This window comes from Chiloscyllium plagiosum, unplaced genomic scaffold (assembly GCF_037043375.1).
Source record: "Chiloscyllium plagiosum isolate Xiang-an unplaced genomic scaffold, Cpla_swu_hap1 HiC_scaffold_24, whole genome shotgun sequence".
In the NCBI taxonomy this organism is placed as follows: Eukaryota; Metazoa; Chordata; class Chondrichthyes; order Orectolobiformes; family Hemiscylliidae; genus Chiloscyllium; species Chiloscyllium plagiosum.
This window is the reverse complement of record NW_028270162.1, coordinates 38,502,099-38,520,578: the sequence shown is the minus strand read 5'-3', so window position 1 is coordinate 38,520,578 and position 18,480 is coordinate 38,502,099. Positions and strand designations below refer to the sequence as shown.

Genomic DNA, 18,480 nt, shown 5'->3' with positions numbered 1-18,480 from the left:
TCTGTTGTTCAGCACTATCTATTATAGAAACTCCAGTCCAGAGAAATCAACTGGATCTCAACTCTTTAAAGTTCTACTTAGCTCAGTCCTTCCAGGTACTTTCTTGTGTACCATGGAGAAAATGTTATAGTTCTTTTCCAAGTCTGCTGCCATATGCTTTTCACAAATCTGAGAAGAACTTTATTTTAGTTCCATTACCTTTCAGATTTATATTCAAACTCACCTGGCCTGGAAGCTTTGCAAACCAGACACTTTTGCTGGGATGACTGGCTTCCCTTAAAAAGAGCTGGAAAACATCTACTGGGAGAGAAACTTAAAACTTGCTTGAGGATGCAACTCTGATGTTCTCTGAACTAAACTAAATTTGCTTCTGATCTCAATTCCTGACTCTTTGGCACTGAACTGAAAACAAATCTCAAAGGTATTTGCTGTATCTATTAAACTTAACAGTCATAGAGTTTTACAGGATGGAAAAAAAGACCTAACATTGTTGGTATAGTCAACAGTGAAGAAGGCTATACAAGATTGCAAAGTGATCTTGATCAATTGGGCTAATTGGGTTGAGGAGTGGCCGATGGAGTTTAATTTGAATAAGTGTAAGGCATAGCAGTTTGGTAAAATAAACAAGGGCAAGACTTGAACAGTTAATAGTAGGTTTCTAGGTAGATTTGTAAAACAGAGAGACCCAGGGGTTCAGGTACATAGTTCTGTGAAAGTTGTGTCACAGGTGAACAGAGTGGTAAAAAGGAGTTTAGTACGCTTGTTTTCATTGCTCAAACGATTGAGTATAGGAATGGGAATGCCATGTTGTGGTTGTACAGGATGTTGGAAGACCAGGTCTGGAGTACTGTGTACAGTTCTGGTCACCCTGCTGTAGGGAGGATATTACTAAATTGGAGAGCTTAGAGGGATATGGGCCAAACGCAGGCAAATGGAACTAGTTTAGTTTGGGAAACCTGGTCAGCATGAACGAGTTGGACAGAAGGGTCTGTTTCTGTGCTGTATGACTCTCTGTGCATTCATGTGCCTTTTTGCTGTAAGTTCATTTTCCAGCACTTAGTCTGGAATCTTGCATGTTATGGCATTTGTAGTGTTCATCAAAATACATACTAAATGTTGTGATGGTTTTCATTTCTATAATTCTGAGGCAATGAGCTTCAAATACCCACAACAGCGGGCGTGATGGCCTAGTGGTGTTGTCACTTGACTATTAATACGGAAACTCAGGTAGTATTCTGGGGACCCTTGTTTGGATCCTGCTAAAGCAGATGGTGAAATTTGAACATAATAAATGTCTGGATTTAAGAGTCTAAGAAACCATGAAGCTGTTGACTGTCAGAAAAGCTCAGCCACTCAGTTGTATCAGCAATGCAAAGTCTCAAAAGAGAATGAAACTGGATGGACCACTTGGGAACACAGGAAATGACAATGACAACAAACAGCCCTATCAACTCTGGAAGATCATCTTTACGAACATCTGGAGGCTAGTGCCAAAATTGGGTGAGTTGTATCATAGACTACTCAAGCAACAGCCTGACATTGTCATACTCACAGCTTGCCACTTTACAGACTTGTGTCATACACCACCGTCAGTATCCCTGGATAAGACCAATCCCACTGATAAGCCGGGCTGGCAGAGATGGTGACACGCATGGGTACAGTCGGGGCTGGGGGATGAGGGGTTGCCTTGGGAGTCTCATGGCATCAGCTCAAAAGTGGACAAGAAACTTTGAGTGGTAGAGGTATACAGCATGGAAACAGAAACTTCGGTCCAACCCGTCCATGCTAACCAGACATCCCAACCCAATCTAGTTCCACCTGCCAGCATCGGCCCATATCCCTCCAAACCCTTCCTATTCATATACCCATCCACATATAGAACATAGAACAATACAGCACAGAACAGGCCCTTCGGCCCACAATGTTGTGCCGAACATTTGTCCTAGCTTAAGCACCTATCCAATTGCCGCTTAAAGGTCACCAATGATTCTGACTCTGCCACTCCCACAGGCAGTGCATTCCATGCCCCCACCACTCTCTGGGTAAAGAACCTACCCCTGACATCCTCCTATACCTTCCACCCTTCACCTTAAATTTATGTCCCCTAGTAACACACTGTTGTACCCGGGGAAAAAGTCTCTGACTGTCTACTCTATCTATTCCCCTGATCATCTTATAAACCTCTATCAAGTCACCCCTCATCCTTCGCCGTTCCAATGAGGAAAGGCCTAGCACTCTCAACCTATCCTCGTACAACCTATTCTCCATTCCAGGCAACATCCTGGTAAATCTCCTCTGCACCCTCTCCAAAGCTTCCACATCTTTCCTAAAATGAGGCGACCAGAACTGCACACAGTACTCCAAATGTGGCCTTACCAAGGTCCTGTACAGCTGCAACATCACTTCACGACTCTTAAATTCTATCCCTCTGCTGATGAACGCTAATACACCATAGGCCTTCTTACAAGCTCTATCCACCTAAGTTGCAACTTTCAAAGAGCTATGAACATAGACCGCAAGATCCCTCTGCTCCTCCACCTTACTAAGAACCCTACCGTTAACCCTGTATTCCGCAATCTTATTTGTCCTTCCAAAATGGACAACCTCATACTTGACAGGGTTGAACTCCATCTGCCACTCCTCAGCCCAGCTCTGCATCATATCTAAGTCCCTTTGCAGCCGACAACAGTCCTCCTCACTATCCACAACTCCACCAATCTTCGTATCGTCTGTAAATTTACTGACCCACCCTTCGACTCCCTCTTCCAAGTCATTAATAAAAATTACAAACAGCAGAGGACCCAGAACTGATCCCTGCGGAACTCCACTTGTAACTGGGCTCCAGGCTGAATATTTACCATCTACTACGACTCTCTGACTTCGACTGGTTAGCCAGTTCTCTATCCAACTGGCCAAATTTCCCACTATCCCATGCCTTCTGACATATTGTTTAAATGCTGCAATTATACTAGCCTCCACTACTTCCTCTGGCAGCTCGTTCCATACACGTACCATCCACTGCGTGAAAAAGCTGTCTCTTTTATATCTTTCCCCACTCACCCCAAACCTATGCCCTCTAGTTCTGGACTGTCCCGCCCCAGCGAAAAGACTTTGTCTATTTATCCTATCGATGCCCCTCACAATTTTGTAAACTCTATAAGGTCACCCCTCAGCCTTCGATGCTCCAGGGAAAACAGCCCCATCCCGTTCAGCCTCTCTCTATAGCTCAAGTCCTCCAACCCTGGCAACATCCTTGTAAATCTTTTCTGAACCTTTTCAAATTTCACAATATCTTCCTGATAGGAGGGAGACCAGAACTGCACGCAATATTCCAACAGTGGCCTAACCAATGTCCTGTACAGCTGGAACATAACCTCCCAACTCCTGTACTCAATACTCTGACCAATAAAGGAAAGCATACCAAATGCCGCCTTCACTGTCCTATCTACCTGTGACTCCATTTTTAAGGAGCTATGAACCTGCGCTCCAAGGTCTCTTTGTTCAGCAACACTCCTGAGGACCTTACCATCAAGTCCTGCTAAGATTTGCTTTCCCAAAATGCAGCACCTCACATTTATCCGAATTAAACTCCATCTGCCACTTCTCAGCCCATTGGCCCATCTGATCAAGATCCCATTGTAATCTGAAGTAACCTACTTCACTGTCCACTACACCTCCAAGTTTGGTATCATCTGCAAACTTACTAACTGTACCTCTTAGGCTCATATTCCAAATCATATATATAAATGACGAAAAGTAGTGTACCCAGCACCGATCCTTGTGGCACTCCACTGGTCACAGACCAAGGAAGCATATGGTGAGGTCAGTGCAGGAGAGAGCGAGGGAAAGAAACTGACATCACAGTGAACCTGCGCAGTCACTGCTCTTGCTGTTGATTTCATGTATCGCTGGACATCGGAGTGCGTGTGGGAAAACTAACAAACAGTGAAATTCACAATTAATCTTCGAGGAACCTGTTTGGGAGAGGTCACAACACAGAAACTTCCTGCTGATTACCAAGAATGTTCTCCCTTGGCTGATGACACTGTGCTCCTCCTTATTGAGCAACATTTAGGGGAAGCACTTGAAGGTGGGAAAGATGCAAAAGTAAGTCTGGGTGGGGGATTTCAATGTCCACCACCAAGAGTGACTCAGCAGCAGCACTAGCAGTTGAGCTGGTTGAGTCCTAAAGGACAGAGCTGCTAGATTGGGTCTGTGGTAGGTGCTGAGGAAGCCAACAAGAGGGGGAAAAAAAAAATGATCTCATCCCCTCCAATCAGACTGCCTCACGTGGCTGTGTTTATGTCAGTAATGGTAAAAGTGACCACTGCACAGTCCTTGTATAGACAAAATCCTGCCTTCATATCAAGAGTGCTTTGCATCATGTTACGTGGCACTATTACTGTGATAAATGGAACAGACCTAACAACTCAGGACTGCGCATCCATGCTGTGGGCCATCAGAACCAGCAGAATTATACTTTAGCACAATCTGCAACCTCATGGCCTGGCATATACCCCACTCAACCATTGTCATAAAGTCAGGGCATCAACGAAGAGTGTAGGAGGACATAAAGGATCAACTTGTCGAAGGGACAAAATATGATTACTGTGCAGTCCTGCCACATCTAGGTGTGAATTGTGGTGGCTCATCAAACAAGTCACTGGAGCATGAGGTTCCACAAACATCCCCATCCTCAATAATGGTAGAGCTCAGCAAATCAGTACAAAAACCTTTGCAACAGTCTTCAGCCAGAAATGCTGAGCAGATGATCCATCTGGGGTGGGTGGGAAGTATTTCCATATAGCACTGCCGCCTCACAGTGCCAAGGACCTGAGTTCAATTCCAGCCTCAGGGCGACTGTCTGTGTGGAGTTTGCACATTCTCCCAGTGTCTGAGAGTTCTCTCCAGGCGCTCTGGTTTCCACCACAGTCCAAAGATGTGTAGTTTAATTGAATTGGCCATGCTAATTTGCTTGTAGTGTTCAGGGATGTGTAGGTTAGGTGCATTAGTCAGGGAAAATGTAAAGTAATAAGATAGGGGAATGGGTCTGGATGGGATATTCTTGGAGGGTCAGTGTAGACTTGTTGAACCATATGGCCTGTTGCCACTCTGTAAGGAATTTATGAATCTCTGTCATAAAATCTGCTCCCTGGCCCTGGACTCGTCCACAAAGGAAATATGCTTTTCACGTCCATTTGTCAAAACTGTTAAAGGATCTTTTATGCTTCAATCAAGTCACCCCTGACTTTTCTGAACTCCAGTGTAAATAAACCTTGTCTGTTCACCCTTTTCCTCATAAGTTAACCTTCTAATTTCAGTTATCTATCAATTGAGTTAATCTCCTTCAAACCACTTCCAAAGCATTTGCTTCCTTTCTTACATAAGGAGACCAAAACTGCACAGTACTTGATGTAGTCTCAAAGCTCTGTATAGCATTCTTTCTTTTATGTTTAATTCCTTTTGTAAGAAGGCAAGGCATTCCATCAGTCTGCTTAATTACTATTTGCATGTTCATACTAACCTCTTGTGACCTGCACACAAGAACACTGAGATATCTCTGAATTTTGGAATTCTGCAGTAATTCCCAATTTAAGTATGGGTCAAGTATGTCGCTATCTGTATGTCCAAAAACCGAAAACACCTAAAAATCAATGTTTTACTTTTAAAAAATGCCCTCATTGAACAGGTTGACCCGAATGGACCTGAACAGTTGTTAATTTTTGTTGTCAATTATTCCTTTTAAATCTGAGAAATTTTTGCTCAGCAGAGGTTTTAAGGGCTACGGGCCAAAGGCATGTATGTGGAGTTAGACCACAGATCAGTCATGATCTCATTGAATTGCATATCAGGCTTGAGGGACTTAATGGCCTATATCTGTTCCTATGCTCCTGTGACCCAAATGGACCAAAAAGACTGAAAATCCAATGTCCAGGATTATTTTTAAAAGGAGAAAACTTGGTGATAAAATTACAACAGGAAAGAGCTTAGGACAGTTATCAGTACCTACAAGACTACATACCGGCAGGATCAGCAGTGGAAGCTGATAAAAATAAATTGAAATAAACAGTAGCCTGTAAGATAAGTAAGCTTTAAGGTTTTCGTGAAGATCTGTAGCTCCGGTTGTGGATGAGGTAGTTGGTTAGCTCACCGAGCTTCTGGGTTTTCGTACAGACATTTTGTTACCATGCTGGGTAACATAATTAGTTTCGCTTCTGTGAAGCATTGTTGTTCTGTCCCACTTAGTTTTTGTGTGTTCTGGTGCCTTGGGGTGTGTGTCACTTCTGGGTCTTCTCTGCAGCAGTTTGTTCACTAGGTCTATCTCTGTCTTTCTTGATGGCCTTTTTGGTTGAAGACCAGGCTTCCAAGAACACTCTGGTGTGTCTCTGGTTAGTTTGTCCTCGAATGGTCTTGGTCTGTGTGTACAGAGATGAGGGAGAGTGGATCATGTCGTTTAGTTGCCAGTTGTTGTTCATGAAGTTGGATGGCTAGTAACCATTCGAGGTTAAGCTAACCAGAGACATGCTAGAGAATCCTTGGAGGCCTGATTTTTCAACCAAAAATGCCATCAAGAAACACAGACCCAGTGTACAAACCACTGCAGAGAAGACACAGAAGTGACACTCGCCCTAACAGTCCAGTCCAGACCACACAAAAACTAAGCAGGACAAAATATCAGCAGTTCAGCGAACTAACCAACTACCTCAGGTAAGTAAGCTGTATCTGAAAACCACAATTATTCGGTTTCTGAAAATCAATTGGTCCTGAGGTTTCCAGATAAAGGATACTGTTATGAAAAATTCTTCCTGCCTAAGTAAACAACTTCATGTAGTTGTGTTTGATTATTTAAAACAATGTGCTAAAACTTTATCTCATGACTGTTGTAGTACTGTATTTCATGGTCGGTTGTTTTTAGCCTGGCCTCTTTTAAAGTTGAAATATCTATACTTAAATAGCCAGTTAAATTAGGTTTTATGCTTGTGGCTTACTTTATATATTCAGCTGAAAACTGAAATCAGAAATCACATACTTCAGAGTTCGAAATTTTCTGTTACAGGATAAACAGAAGAAGTCTGTCATTGAAAACCTGGAGCACGTGAGTAGGAATTTTTAATTTGTGTTTGAATGCTTTTGATTTTTGATCAATATTGACCCATATATATCTCCTTTACTGGAAATGTGACTGTTTTTTCCAAAGCTGAAGGAAGATGATGAATTTGAGGAATTTCTGGCAGTACATCAGAACCGTTCCAATGTACCAACCTGGACTAATGATACTTTACCTGCAAAGAAAAAGGATGCAGCGCAGTTGGCTGATTACCTGAACTTTGATTCTGAAGATTCTGAAGAATTGAGTCAGGAGCAGGAGGACACTATTAAAGAACCAAAAAGTGAATACGTTACATATATTGCCTTATTCGTGTTCCATTCTTATAATTTGTAGTTTTATGGATTTTGCCTGTGAATATTTTTTTCAGGAAGTCATTGTTTTAAGTATCCCCTTTTAAATTATTTTTGATTGAAAAGTTTCTTTTTAATGTCCTTATTTAAATTGTCATTCCCTGTTTTAACATCCCTTACTTCCTGGTCATGTTTTGCATCGTAATGCCTCTTTTATCGTTCCATATGATGCATCATCAACATTTCCCACTGATTGGGAAAATCGAGTGCACGTTGTGTCTGTGCTGCAGTCAGAGTTTATTTTATGACAGTTCTGTGCTCAGGCACTGAAGTCAACTTTGTGCTTACTATTTGTTTCCAAAATTTGTCTGCTGTTTGCACTTGTACCCGTAGAAGAACTGTTGTGGACTTTTATTTATTGCTGTAGAGTTCTTTGCTGTACTGTACTTTACTTGTGCAGGCACAATAGTCTAGAAACTTGTACTTAGATTTCTTGCTTGCAAAATATTTTCAAGAATTTTTTTCTTTACTAAAGTTTTCTTTCCTTTGTTTTGCAAGTTACTATAGCTAGGAATGCCTAGGCTGCATATGTATGGCACGAAGTTTCAACTTTTCTGGGCAAAGATTGATCGTGGTCTGAAAAGAAGTTGACAACTTGCATTGTGTAAACATTTTTGAAAATAACTTTTCTCTTCTAGGCAAACAAAAGCAAACAGAAGAAAATGTTGCATTGAGAAATGAAGTATCTGACATGGATTACTTAAGATCAAAAATAGTGAAGGCTGAAGGCGAATCTGAAAGTGATGATGAATCTGAGGCAGATGCAGAAAATAATCTGAAATTATCCACTGAGGGAAGTAGCTTATTACATACAGACAGCAATTGTGAAAGTGGAGAAAAAAAGCAGGATAACAAACAGAGGGAAGAAACACAACTGGAGGTTTGCAATCTTTTCCATTAGGTTTTGTTAGCATTTAGTGCTCTGAAAATGTATTTTTAAGAATCTCTTTTTGTTCAGATGAGCTTTTGCATTATCCAGAGTTCTTTTTTTCCATATCACTTGTTGGTCATCCTTGCATGTTTGTACATGTTGCCTTATTTTAACTGTAACCTAGATATTTGCACAATTGTAAATATCTCAAAAATAAATATTTTTAAAAATTCATTCATGATATGTGGGTGTCACTGGCCAGGCCAGCATTTATTACCTGTACCTAATTGCCCAGAGGGCAATTAAGTGTCAACCATGTTGCTGCGTCTGGAGTCGCATGTAGGCCAGACCAGATAAGGACGGCGGTTTCCTTCCCTAAAGGATGTTAGTGAACCAAATGCTTTTAGCCGATTGATTAGGAAGTCTTCACTATCTATTTTAAGGGACTCTGTTACAATTTCTTTTCAACGTCAGAATTATTTAGCAAATACAAAGGGTTCTGGATTATTTGACGAACTTTAAGCATGTTTGATCTCATTATTATGCATCAGTACAATGTGTTACTACTTTCAGACAAATGTAAATATGTTGCAAAAATTAAGGAGGACATTACTTGATTTCTCACTCTTTACTAATTTATTTTCAGAAAAAGAAACAACAAAATGAACCAACTACACCATTTACTTTGAAGCTGCGAGGGGCCCCCTTCAGTGTGAAAGAGGTACCAATCTCTCTCAATTTGTACTTCCTATTGCATTCACATGGAACACTGTTCTTATAAAAAAGATTAAGCAATGTTTATGTTTCGGATTCCAGCATTTACAATTCTTTGGTGTTTTTGTTTAGGAATTAAGCAATATTGGGTAGAGGCTGATATCTCTATTGTGTTGACAGGGATAAAATTCTTTTTAGATTTTGATTCATGGCAATATAAGTAAATGTTGATATATTTACAGATTATGTGAACAAATTGTTCATCTAGTTAAAAGAAGCTGTTTTACTGCAGCCTGTAATGTTTATGATTTATATATGTATAAATATTTTTTATAACTGAGCGTTCTTTAATTTTGATAAAATTTGAATCAGGAAGTTTAAATGTGAATTATTTAAACATTAGAATGAAATCTTGGCTGTTATTCCTGTATGTACAAGGACTCGGTGTTCTGTATATTCATAAGGTGTATAAATCTTTTTCCCAGAAACAAATACGGGAATTCTTTGTTCCGATAAAACCTGTGGCTATCCGAATTGTCAAAAATGCAAATGGAAACACAACAGGTTTGTAACCAAGTATTTTTGTATGAATTATATTGTTTGAGCAATGAAGGTGCATTTCTTAATCCCAGACTGATATACATGGCATAAACATTTACTATTGAATATAACTTTTTGCATCATTAAGAATCTTACATGTTTCAATATTTGAGTTATGTATGAAATAGAATCGACAGTTTAGTTTGCACTTTAACAGATTGTTTTATGATGGTAAATTAATTTGTATTGTAGCATGTATATTATGTAGAATTGATCAAATTTCTGTCCAAGTCAAGATAATTAATTTCTTTTTGTATGAATGGAATTTCACTGAATAGTACAACAACAATAAAGTGAAGCGTATTCTGCAAGCTATGAAGAAAAATCTTGTTTTCTTTTATGATATCCTATTTTATGAGATTGAAAGCTAAGTTGCAACCAGTTGTGATCATAAATGATCTGCTCTTAATATGTCCATATATGTATGAATGGAAAGTGCAACCTTAGAATTAAAACATTCATTCTACTACTTTGTTAGAATAGTCATTTTGCATCAGGCAGGTTGAGGATCCTAAGGCCACTTGTTTACTCTCTGCAATCTAATGTTTTATTCCCCCAGCCCAGTGAAGTGCATCTGTCACAAGACGTTTGCTTCCCTCCAGTCTAATCCTAAAAGTATTGCCTTGTTGCATTGCTTTAGTTCTCTGGGAGCAGTTTTTGATATATCATCCAAGTTAGTACACTTTTCTGGATCTATAATCCATTATTGTCAATGTTGTTACACCACCATCTTCTTAAGGACAATTTGATGTCACACTTTTCTGTTCAGGTTTGTTGACTTCACTTTCCATCCTAGCATTTGGTATATAACCAAGTGCCATCCTTTAAAACAGTGGCCCACAATCCTCCTCCTTTCTTATTTGCTGTGCTTCTGATATTGTTGAGCTCTTTATTTTCTTCTTCTTTTTCCTCCAATGCACTTCCATCATATCTACTTAATCCAGTCACTATGGGCTGGGTGTCACCAACCTTTGCTAAGTGTCAATTTCAGTGAGTTTAACAGCAGGTTTCGGTCTGTAAGCCCTAGTGAGTTTCCTCAAGCAATTTTATGCTGCCCATTATGTATGCTTCTATAATGCCATGCTTCTATTTTCATGCATACACCAAAGGTGTGGCATTATAGAGGCATACATCTGAAGTGAGGACAAATTTCTTCTTTCAGGTTAGTGAATCTGTGGAATTCTTTTACTGCAGAGGGCTGTTGAGGCTGGGTCATTAAGTATTTTCAAGGCCGAGATAAGACCGATTTTTAATCAATATGAGAATCAAGGTCTGTGGCGAAAAGCCAAGAAAGTGGAGATGAGGATAACTAGATCAACTGTGATCTCATTGAATGGTGGAGGAGACTTGATTGACTAAATGACCTACTTCTGCATGTATGTCTAATGGTCTTACGGAGCTTCTGGCATTTCCACCAACTGCATCAGCTGTGCACCAGGTCAATTGTTGCTTGTCACAAAAATCCCTTCACAAAAAGTGTACTGAGAGAGAAGTGAAGTAGTAAAGCTTCTGAAGGCATATTAGTGGCATTGGGATATTTTGTCGCAAATACTAGCGCATATTTGTAAATGTTTCATTACATCATCACCTGTCTGACTGTAATTGTAAGTGCACCTATACCAATCTAGCCACACAAGCTGCCTGTCATTGGTGTTGTACCATCTCATAGACCTGTCTAAGAGCTATTCTTTCCTCAGTATTCAGTGTAGCATAATATCTTTTCATTTTTCAGTGTTGGATTGTGTATGCTAGAAAGCCTTCAAATGTTTGAATTATTTTTTGTCATTCGTGGGCTGTGGGGATCACTGGCTAGGTCAGTATTTATTGACCTTCCCTAATTGCCCAGCAGGCATTTAAGAGTCAACTATATTGTGTGGGTCTTGACCAAGTAAGGATGGCAGTTTCCTTTCTTAAAGGACATTAATAAACCAGATGGGTTTTCCTTGACAGTCAACAATGGTTCCATTTTCACCAATAGACTTTTAGTTCCAGATTAAAAAAAATGAATTCAAATACCACTATCCGCATGGCAGAATTCAAATCTAGCTCCCTTGATCTCTGGGTTAATAGCCTCGTGGTACTTTCACTAGACTATCATTTCCTCTAAACTTTTATTGAACAACTGTAAAAAGATAAAGCAAACAAAACTGCATTTACTTATGAGAGCTGCTTGTCTTATAAACAGCAGCAAATGTAATATCAAAGATGTCATTGCACCTGCCTCATTTCTATTGAAACCAGATTAAATTATATTTGTCCAGCTTATTGCGCTTGAGCCTAAGTACTCTGTTATGCTGAAATTGATAATCCTCCTTCACAATATCTTAATCTTCCTTCTGAGAAGACTGCTACTGCCCCAGCTCTTCAGCCTTTGTCACATCCCCTTTGTGCTAGCTTCAGTTGTGCAGAGCATAGCATACTAAATTATATCGCACATTGTCTGAAGTGTACCCAGAGCTGCTGTCTCTCTGTGTTTCTCTCCCCCCTCCTTTCCCACTCCTGCAATCCGTCCAGATCAATCCAAACATAGGACCCTCATATTCAGGAGACTGACCATTTGCACCCGCCTCTGATACATGAGTTAATTGCCTGTTGATGTGCCAACATGGCCGAGCAGCAGTTACAATGAAATGTATTGGAATGCTCTAAAGTGCCGCATTTCAGTGGAGCACTGTGTTTTAAGTTGGTTGGAGATGTGCCATGATGATGTGGTGCGGCTCATGCATTTCCGATGCTAACGTCTCCAGACAGGGTGTGCAGGTTTCATTGCGCATAGAGCTTACCCTGAGAAATTAGCGACTGCTATCCAAGATAGAGGCCTATAGGATCATTTGGTAAGCTGGTGTTGTCAGGAACAGGTACTTGACTTGCATTGGGAATTGTCATCATCTAGTTTTTCCCTGCCACATGCGGAATGGGAAATTGGATGTCAGTTCAGCAAGATATAAATGCATGCAAATAGGCCTCTTTTTGCACACTATTGAGTTTCTTAATTCACCTTTCAAACCTTGGGTCTAAATTGGATTATTTTGAAACCTTGAGCTACATTAGAAATACTGTATAATTTAAAGCTGTCAATTCAACATTAATATATTCTTCAATTGTTAATATTGAAGGTTGTACCTTCCTCATGATTGTCATTTAATTGTAAATTTGGTTTTATCTAATTGTGGGTTTATTTTGCAGGCTTTGTATTTGTTGATTTTGAGTCAGAAGGTGATCTTGAAAAGGCATTGCAAAGAAACAAAGACTACATGGGTAAGAAGTTTTACTTTTTGTCAAGTGTTGCCATTTACTGTGTAGTCCTTCCTTAAATAAGAGAGGGATAACTACTCAATTGGAATACCTGAAATAGAATGTGATAACTTTCTAAAATTTAACTTCAAAAGTATTTTCTGCTTTGGTTAAAGGTGGAAGATATATTGAACTTTTTAGGCAGAACAATGCTCAAACAACTAAACCAGATAGAAAAAATGTTGACCCAAAATGGCTAAAAAGGGAAAAGAAAGAAGACGAGGAGGAAGAGGATATCTCTGACTCAGGAAGATTGTTTGTTCGAAACTTATCTTATACGTCGACAGAAGAAGACTTAGAAAAAGTATTTTCTAAATATGGTAATTAGCTCATTTTTTTCTAATGTGTTGTGATCAATTGCCTTTCTTGGAAAAAGTGAATTTTGTGTCCCCATTTTTACAAAATGACTATTTATGTAATGTCAGACAGGTTTGACACTGATCTTAGAAAGGTGCAGGTAGGTCCTTTGGTTCACTGAGCCTCTTCTGTCATGGTGATAGCTATGACAACTTGAACTTTTAAATATCAATTGCCTTCCATTTCTTTTTATCTCCCGATACTCTTACTTTCTAAGTGAGAATCTATCTTTCTTGCATTTGATTTTGCCTGTTGTCATTCTCATTCCCAATTGCGTAGCAAAGAAAACATTAATTTTCAGCCTGTTCTTTTAGAAGAAAATGTGTTCCTTATCAACTGAATTTCCTCGTACTGAATTTTAAGGTCTCAATCAGATTCTTAAAGTAATATAATTGCATGCCTAATTTTGAAGATGGAATTACAGTTGCATAGTTCATAATTAATTCTAACAGTCCTTCCCAAGATTATGGCAAACTGAAGCTTTCTGGACACCTGAGTCTGATGAGTGCCAGCAAGTCATCGCAAATCTTTGCAAGTCATTATCATGGACAATTTTTTTGTTTAATTTTTTCTGCTATTTGAATGTTTCAGCAATGTCTTGTTCTACTTTAGCAACCTTGTTCTTAAATTAATTTAGATTAAAAAAAACTTAAGTCAAAACAGTTTTAATTCTGCTGTCACCCTTAAGTGTTTGCAAGTAGTAGTAATGCAAGGAACATGTTGGTGTTAACTGATCAAACTTTAGGAAATTAGCATTCTTACAGTTGACCTGCTGAGTGAAAACCAAAAGCTTCAACAGTATATGTCTCTTTTAAGCAATAGTAATTGTACTTTAAAGTGAGGAAGTGCTAAATATAGACTGTGTTTGTACTCTTGTTTCAAAATTGTATTGTGGCACAGTTTTCCAGCTCTGCCTCCTTCATGAAGGAAGCATCAACGTTCTAAGGAAAAAGGCAGGACTGTACAACTCGAGTTTGAAATTAACAAAGACTTGTAATTCGCTGACTCATCCACTATTTTGCTCACTCCTGAGTTAAGGAGTGATAATATACTGAAATATAGAGGTACTAAGTCCTAAGTATTGTGTGAATAGTTAGCAATGCAACCTGGAAGTTAATAAATACTTTACTTTATTTATTAACTTTTGTGGGCGGCACGGTGGCACAGTGGTTAGCACTGTTGCCTCACAGCGCCAGAGACCCGGGTTCAATTCCCGACTCAGGCGACTGACTGTGTGGAGTTTGCACGTTCTCCCCGTGTCTGCGTGGGTTTCCTCCGGGTGCTCCGGTTTCCTCCCACAGTCCAAAGATGTGCAGGGTCAGGTGAATTGGCCATGCTAAATTGCCTGTAGTGTTAGGTAAGGGGTAAATGTAGGGGTATGGGTGGGTTACGCTTCGGCGGGTCGGTGTGGACTTGTTGGGCCGAAGGGCCTGTTTCCACATTGTAATGTAATCTAATCTAATCTTTATAACAAACATCTGAGATGGTTAAATATTTAGCAACAGTAATCAGAGGGAAAAAAAGGCACTTGACAAGGTTTGAGTTAATTAAGGAGAACAAATGCAAACTTATAAAACACAGATTGTGCTTGACTGATTTGATTTTTTTTTGACCTAGCAACAGAAAACATTTGATAAGGTATCACATATAAGTCTCGTTAATAAAACTGAAGTTTGTGAAATTGGATGGTCAGTGTCCATTTGGAGAAAAGAATTGGGCAGAAAGACTGCTTGACATTAATAAGACTTGCATCATTCATCAATAACAATGATCCATGTGCAGAAGACAGCAAGTATATTTTTCAGAGTTAAGAATGATTGTAAGGTTCCCCAAGTTTCAGTGCTAGGACCAATGCTTTCTTTTTGGTATAAATACTTTTATAGTGAAATTCAGATGAAAGTTTCAACATTTGTGAAATAAACTTGGAGTTGTTGTACACAGTGATGGTGATATTGTCTGCGACAGAACATAGCAGAATGGGCAAATAAGTGGCAAATAATGTAATGCAGTGGAATTTAATGCAACAATGTGAGAGGTCATGCGTTTTGGCAGAAGGGATAGGAAGAGGAAATAGTGGCTTACAGGTATGTAAAGTCACTGTAATCTTACCAGACCAAATGGCTGTTCTATCATGTGAGAGTGATGAGTGATGGTGGTTTAATCTGAGGGTATCCATACATTGGAGATGGGAGAGGTTGAGAAGGAGTGTTCTAACAGCTGGTGCAGGAATTAAACCCGTGCTGTTGTGATGTCACATAAGCGCATATGGGCAAAGGCACTTGGGGTTCATATGCATTAGCCCTTGAAGGAAACAGGATATATTGAGACATCAATTAACAACGTGCATCGGAATTGAAGACTTCATAAATTCAGGTATTTGAATATAAAAGCAGGAAATCATGTTGAATGCTTCACGGTGATCTGGTTAGACCACTAATTGCAACATTTTTGATCCCAGCATTTTATGAATTATGTGATAGTTCTTGATAGATTAGAGGATATTTACCAGAATGGTTTCGGGGTGAGAGATTTTTGCCGCAATGACAAACTGAGGCTGCGGTTTTTCATCTTGGAAAAAGAAGACAGGGAGATTTTTTAGAGGTGCACAGAATTATGACTGGTTTTGATAAAGTAGACAAAGAAAGCTATTTCCAATAGCTTATGGTACAAGGATAATGGAACAAAGAATTAGGGTATTGGAAAAAAAAGGGTTGCAAGGAAGAATGTTATTAATGGTGAGCAGTGATGCCTTTACACACATGAGGATAGTGGCGGTAGAAACACTGATTTCAAATAGAAGTTGAATAAGCTTTTACATGAATTACATTTGTTGGGTTCTGGGTGTAGGAGTTGCAGGAATGTGACTGACTGGATTGTTGTGCAGATGTCATGGACTCTAAAAGCCTGCAAGGCCTCCTCTTGTACTATAACAACATCACAACTTCAAAGAAACCAAAACTGGTAGAAGTTTGAAGTAAAGGTTAAAGTGCAAAAAGTGCACGTTGCCAAAATAAATTGAAAGTGAAACCTTTATAATTGACTGCAATTCTGATGGAAATGTTTGTGGAAACTTAGATTTTTCATAAATGCCAGCAACTCTAGCTATTGTCTAAAGTTGGTAAGTGTACTTCATAATATGTAAACAATTTTTTAAACATTGCAGTGAATGTACTTGGTTTAAAATTGATTTACAAAAGTCAGAAGAATTAAATCAGTTTGTATTAGAAACGATTGTCATTTATTTTATTTATATTAATTTGGAACAATGCATTTATTTTTAATTCTAACAGGACCATTAGCGGAGATTCATTTTCCTATAGACAGCCTAACCAAGAAACCAAAAGGCTTTGCATTCATCACGTACATGATGCCTGAACATGCTGTGAAGGCCTTTGCTGAATTAGATGGGGAAGTATTTCAGGTAAGGTTTGGTAATTCTACATAAAATTCCTGATTCAAATACAATTACGTTTGAATTTCAAAATCAATAATGTGCTTATAACTTATACTATGAGGTATACCTTTCACAGGCTTTGTGGTGACAGATTTAGAATTTGAGAGATTTTTGGGATGTGAGCGATGTCTGTAGAACTCTAGTTAGAAAGTTGTACCTTTGCTTTTAGCCATCACTGAGTTATGTAAGCCATTACTTCTGAGGGGAGTCAAGATGTTACATTATAGTAAAGGTAAGTCATGTATGCAAAGTATTGTATCAGTTCTCTTATTAATTACTTACAGTTTTCCAGTTTTAATTTGGAGCTTTAAACAGTATAATGCTGGAAGAGTCCTTTGGCCCACCAGGTCAATGACAAATTTCTCGAGCTAGTGTTTTGGCTTCATTTTATAAATAAATGGAAGTCATTGCCAGTATTTTTTTTTATAAACCACATCAATCTAGCTTATTCCATGTTGTTATGACCTTGGGGAGGAGGCTAATTAATGTAAAAACCAAGGTCACTTGGGGAAATAAATAAAACGTTCCAGAAAAAAAAGTTCAGAAAAAAGTAGTCCAAGAGATCGCCTTGATCCTGATGTTGTTGAATTCCCTTTCAACCTAATTTAACAGTCCATAGGGCTGGTGTTGTATTCTTTGACCACCTTGAGGCCCACTTTTACAGACCAGACACAAGTTTTATAATATCTTGCCCTCGGTTTTCCCCCCAGCTCCAAACCTATTCAATATGTCAAGCAAATAATGTTTGTGAGCCTTTCAACTCCCACTCTCTCAACTGCACTTAAGTATTAATACTTTAAGGCTCCTTTGTAGCTCCTCTCAGCTGCTCTGCAATACGCTTTCGCAAATATTCCCATTTCTTCAGCTCCAGGACAGCTTCTAAGTTCTAACACTAATTCTTAACTGCCTACTAATTTCTAGAACCTTTCTGAGTTTGTTCTAACAGCATGAAGCCATCCAATTGTTCTTGACTCCTTACAGAGTCCTTGAACGCAGAACCTATGTGCTTCAGTTGCCTTTCCAGCAGTATAGATAACTGTTGCACTCAGGGAATGTAAATTTAATGGAATCTAGTTAAAATCGAATCAGTATCTCTCTTTCTCCCATACTTAATGACCTTCACCCCAGCCTGTTTTCTTTGAACTCCTGTTCAGTAACCTCAAAACTGTCCTGAGTGATCTGTTGAAAATGATGCAATGTGCCTTATCCCATCTCTGGGCAGTCTTGAATGTTGCTGACAATGACTCTTGTAACTGATTGTGCTCTAAATGCTACATTTCACACAGTACTGGCTTGTTCAGTACAAAACAAATGTATATCACCAGAGGGTTTCGTCACAATATGCTCATGCTATGAATTTAGAACTGCTGTGAATTTTCTTCAGTACCACAAATTCTCCAGAACCTCATCCCTATAGCAATACTTGACATCTAAGTGAAATAATGACTTCCAGAGGAAGTGGTAGATGTAAGTTTAGTTACAACATTTAAGAGACATTGACATGGATGAGTTGGACCAAAGTGACTGTTTCCATGCAGTATGATTCTATGACTATAGCACTAATACTTTGAATTGTATAAGGTTTTTATTCCAAAGTTGTCGATTTGTAACACTTTATAGAGGAGGAGATGGAAATTTTCTTTCTAAGTGAAGCATCAATTTCTAGCTTGTATATTCAGTTTTCTAAAGGTGGTAGATTTTTTTCTCATAATGCATGTCTGTGTGCACA

General features: G+C 39.0%; 1 protein-coding gene across 6 annotated transcripts in view; it reads left to right on the top strand.

Moving 5' to 3' along the window:
* rbm19 (RNA binding motif protein 19) overlaps nt 1–18,480 on the top strand; it is a 250,198-nt gene that overhangs the window by 16,133 nt on the left and 215,585 nt on the right. For 4 of the 6 annotated variants that reach the window (XM_043715848.2, XM_088000096.1, XM_088000098.1 and 1 more), the window contains exons 4-11: nt 7,058–7,096; nt 7,199–7,391; nt 8,100–8,341; nt 8,979–9,053; nt 9,532–9,610; nt 12,833–12,904; nt 13,057–13,260; nt 16,588–16,718. In XM_043715848.2, coding sequence (XP_043571783.1) covers nt 7,058–7,096; nt 7,199–7,391; nt 8,100–8,341; nt 8,979–9,053; nt 9,532–9,610; nt 12,833–12,904; nt 13,057–13,260; nt 16,588–16,718 — 1,035 coding nt within the window. The remainder of the gene's footprint in view (nt 1–7,057; nt 7,097–7,198; nt 7,392–8,099; nt 8,342–8,978; nt 9,054–9,531; nt 9,611–12,832; nt 12,905–13,056; nt 13,261–16,587; nt 16,719–18,480) is intronic. The other 2 variants (XM_088000100.1, XM_088000099.1) reach the window with 1 other exon arrangement.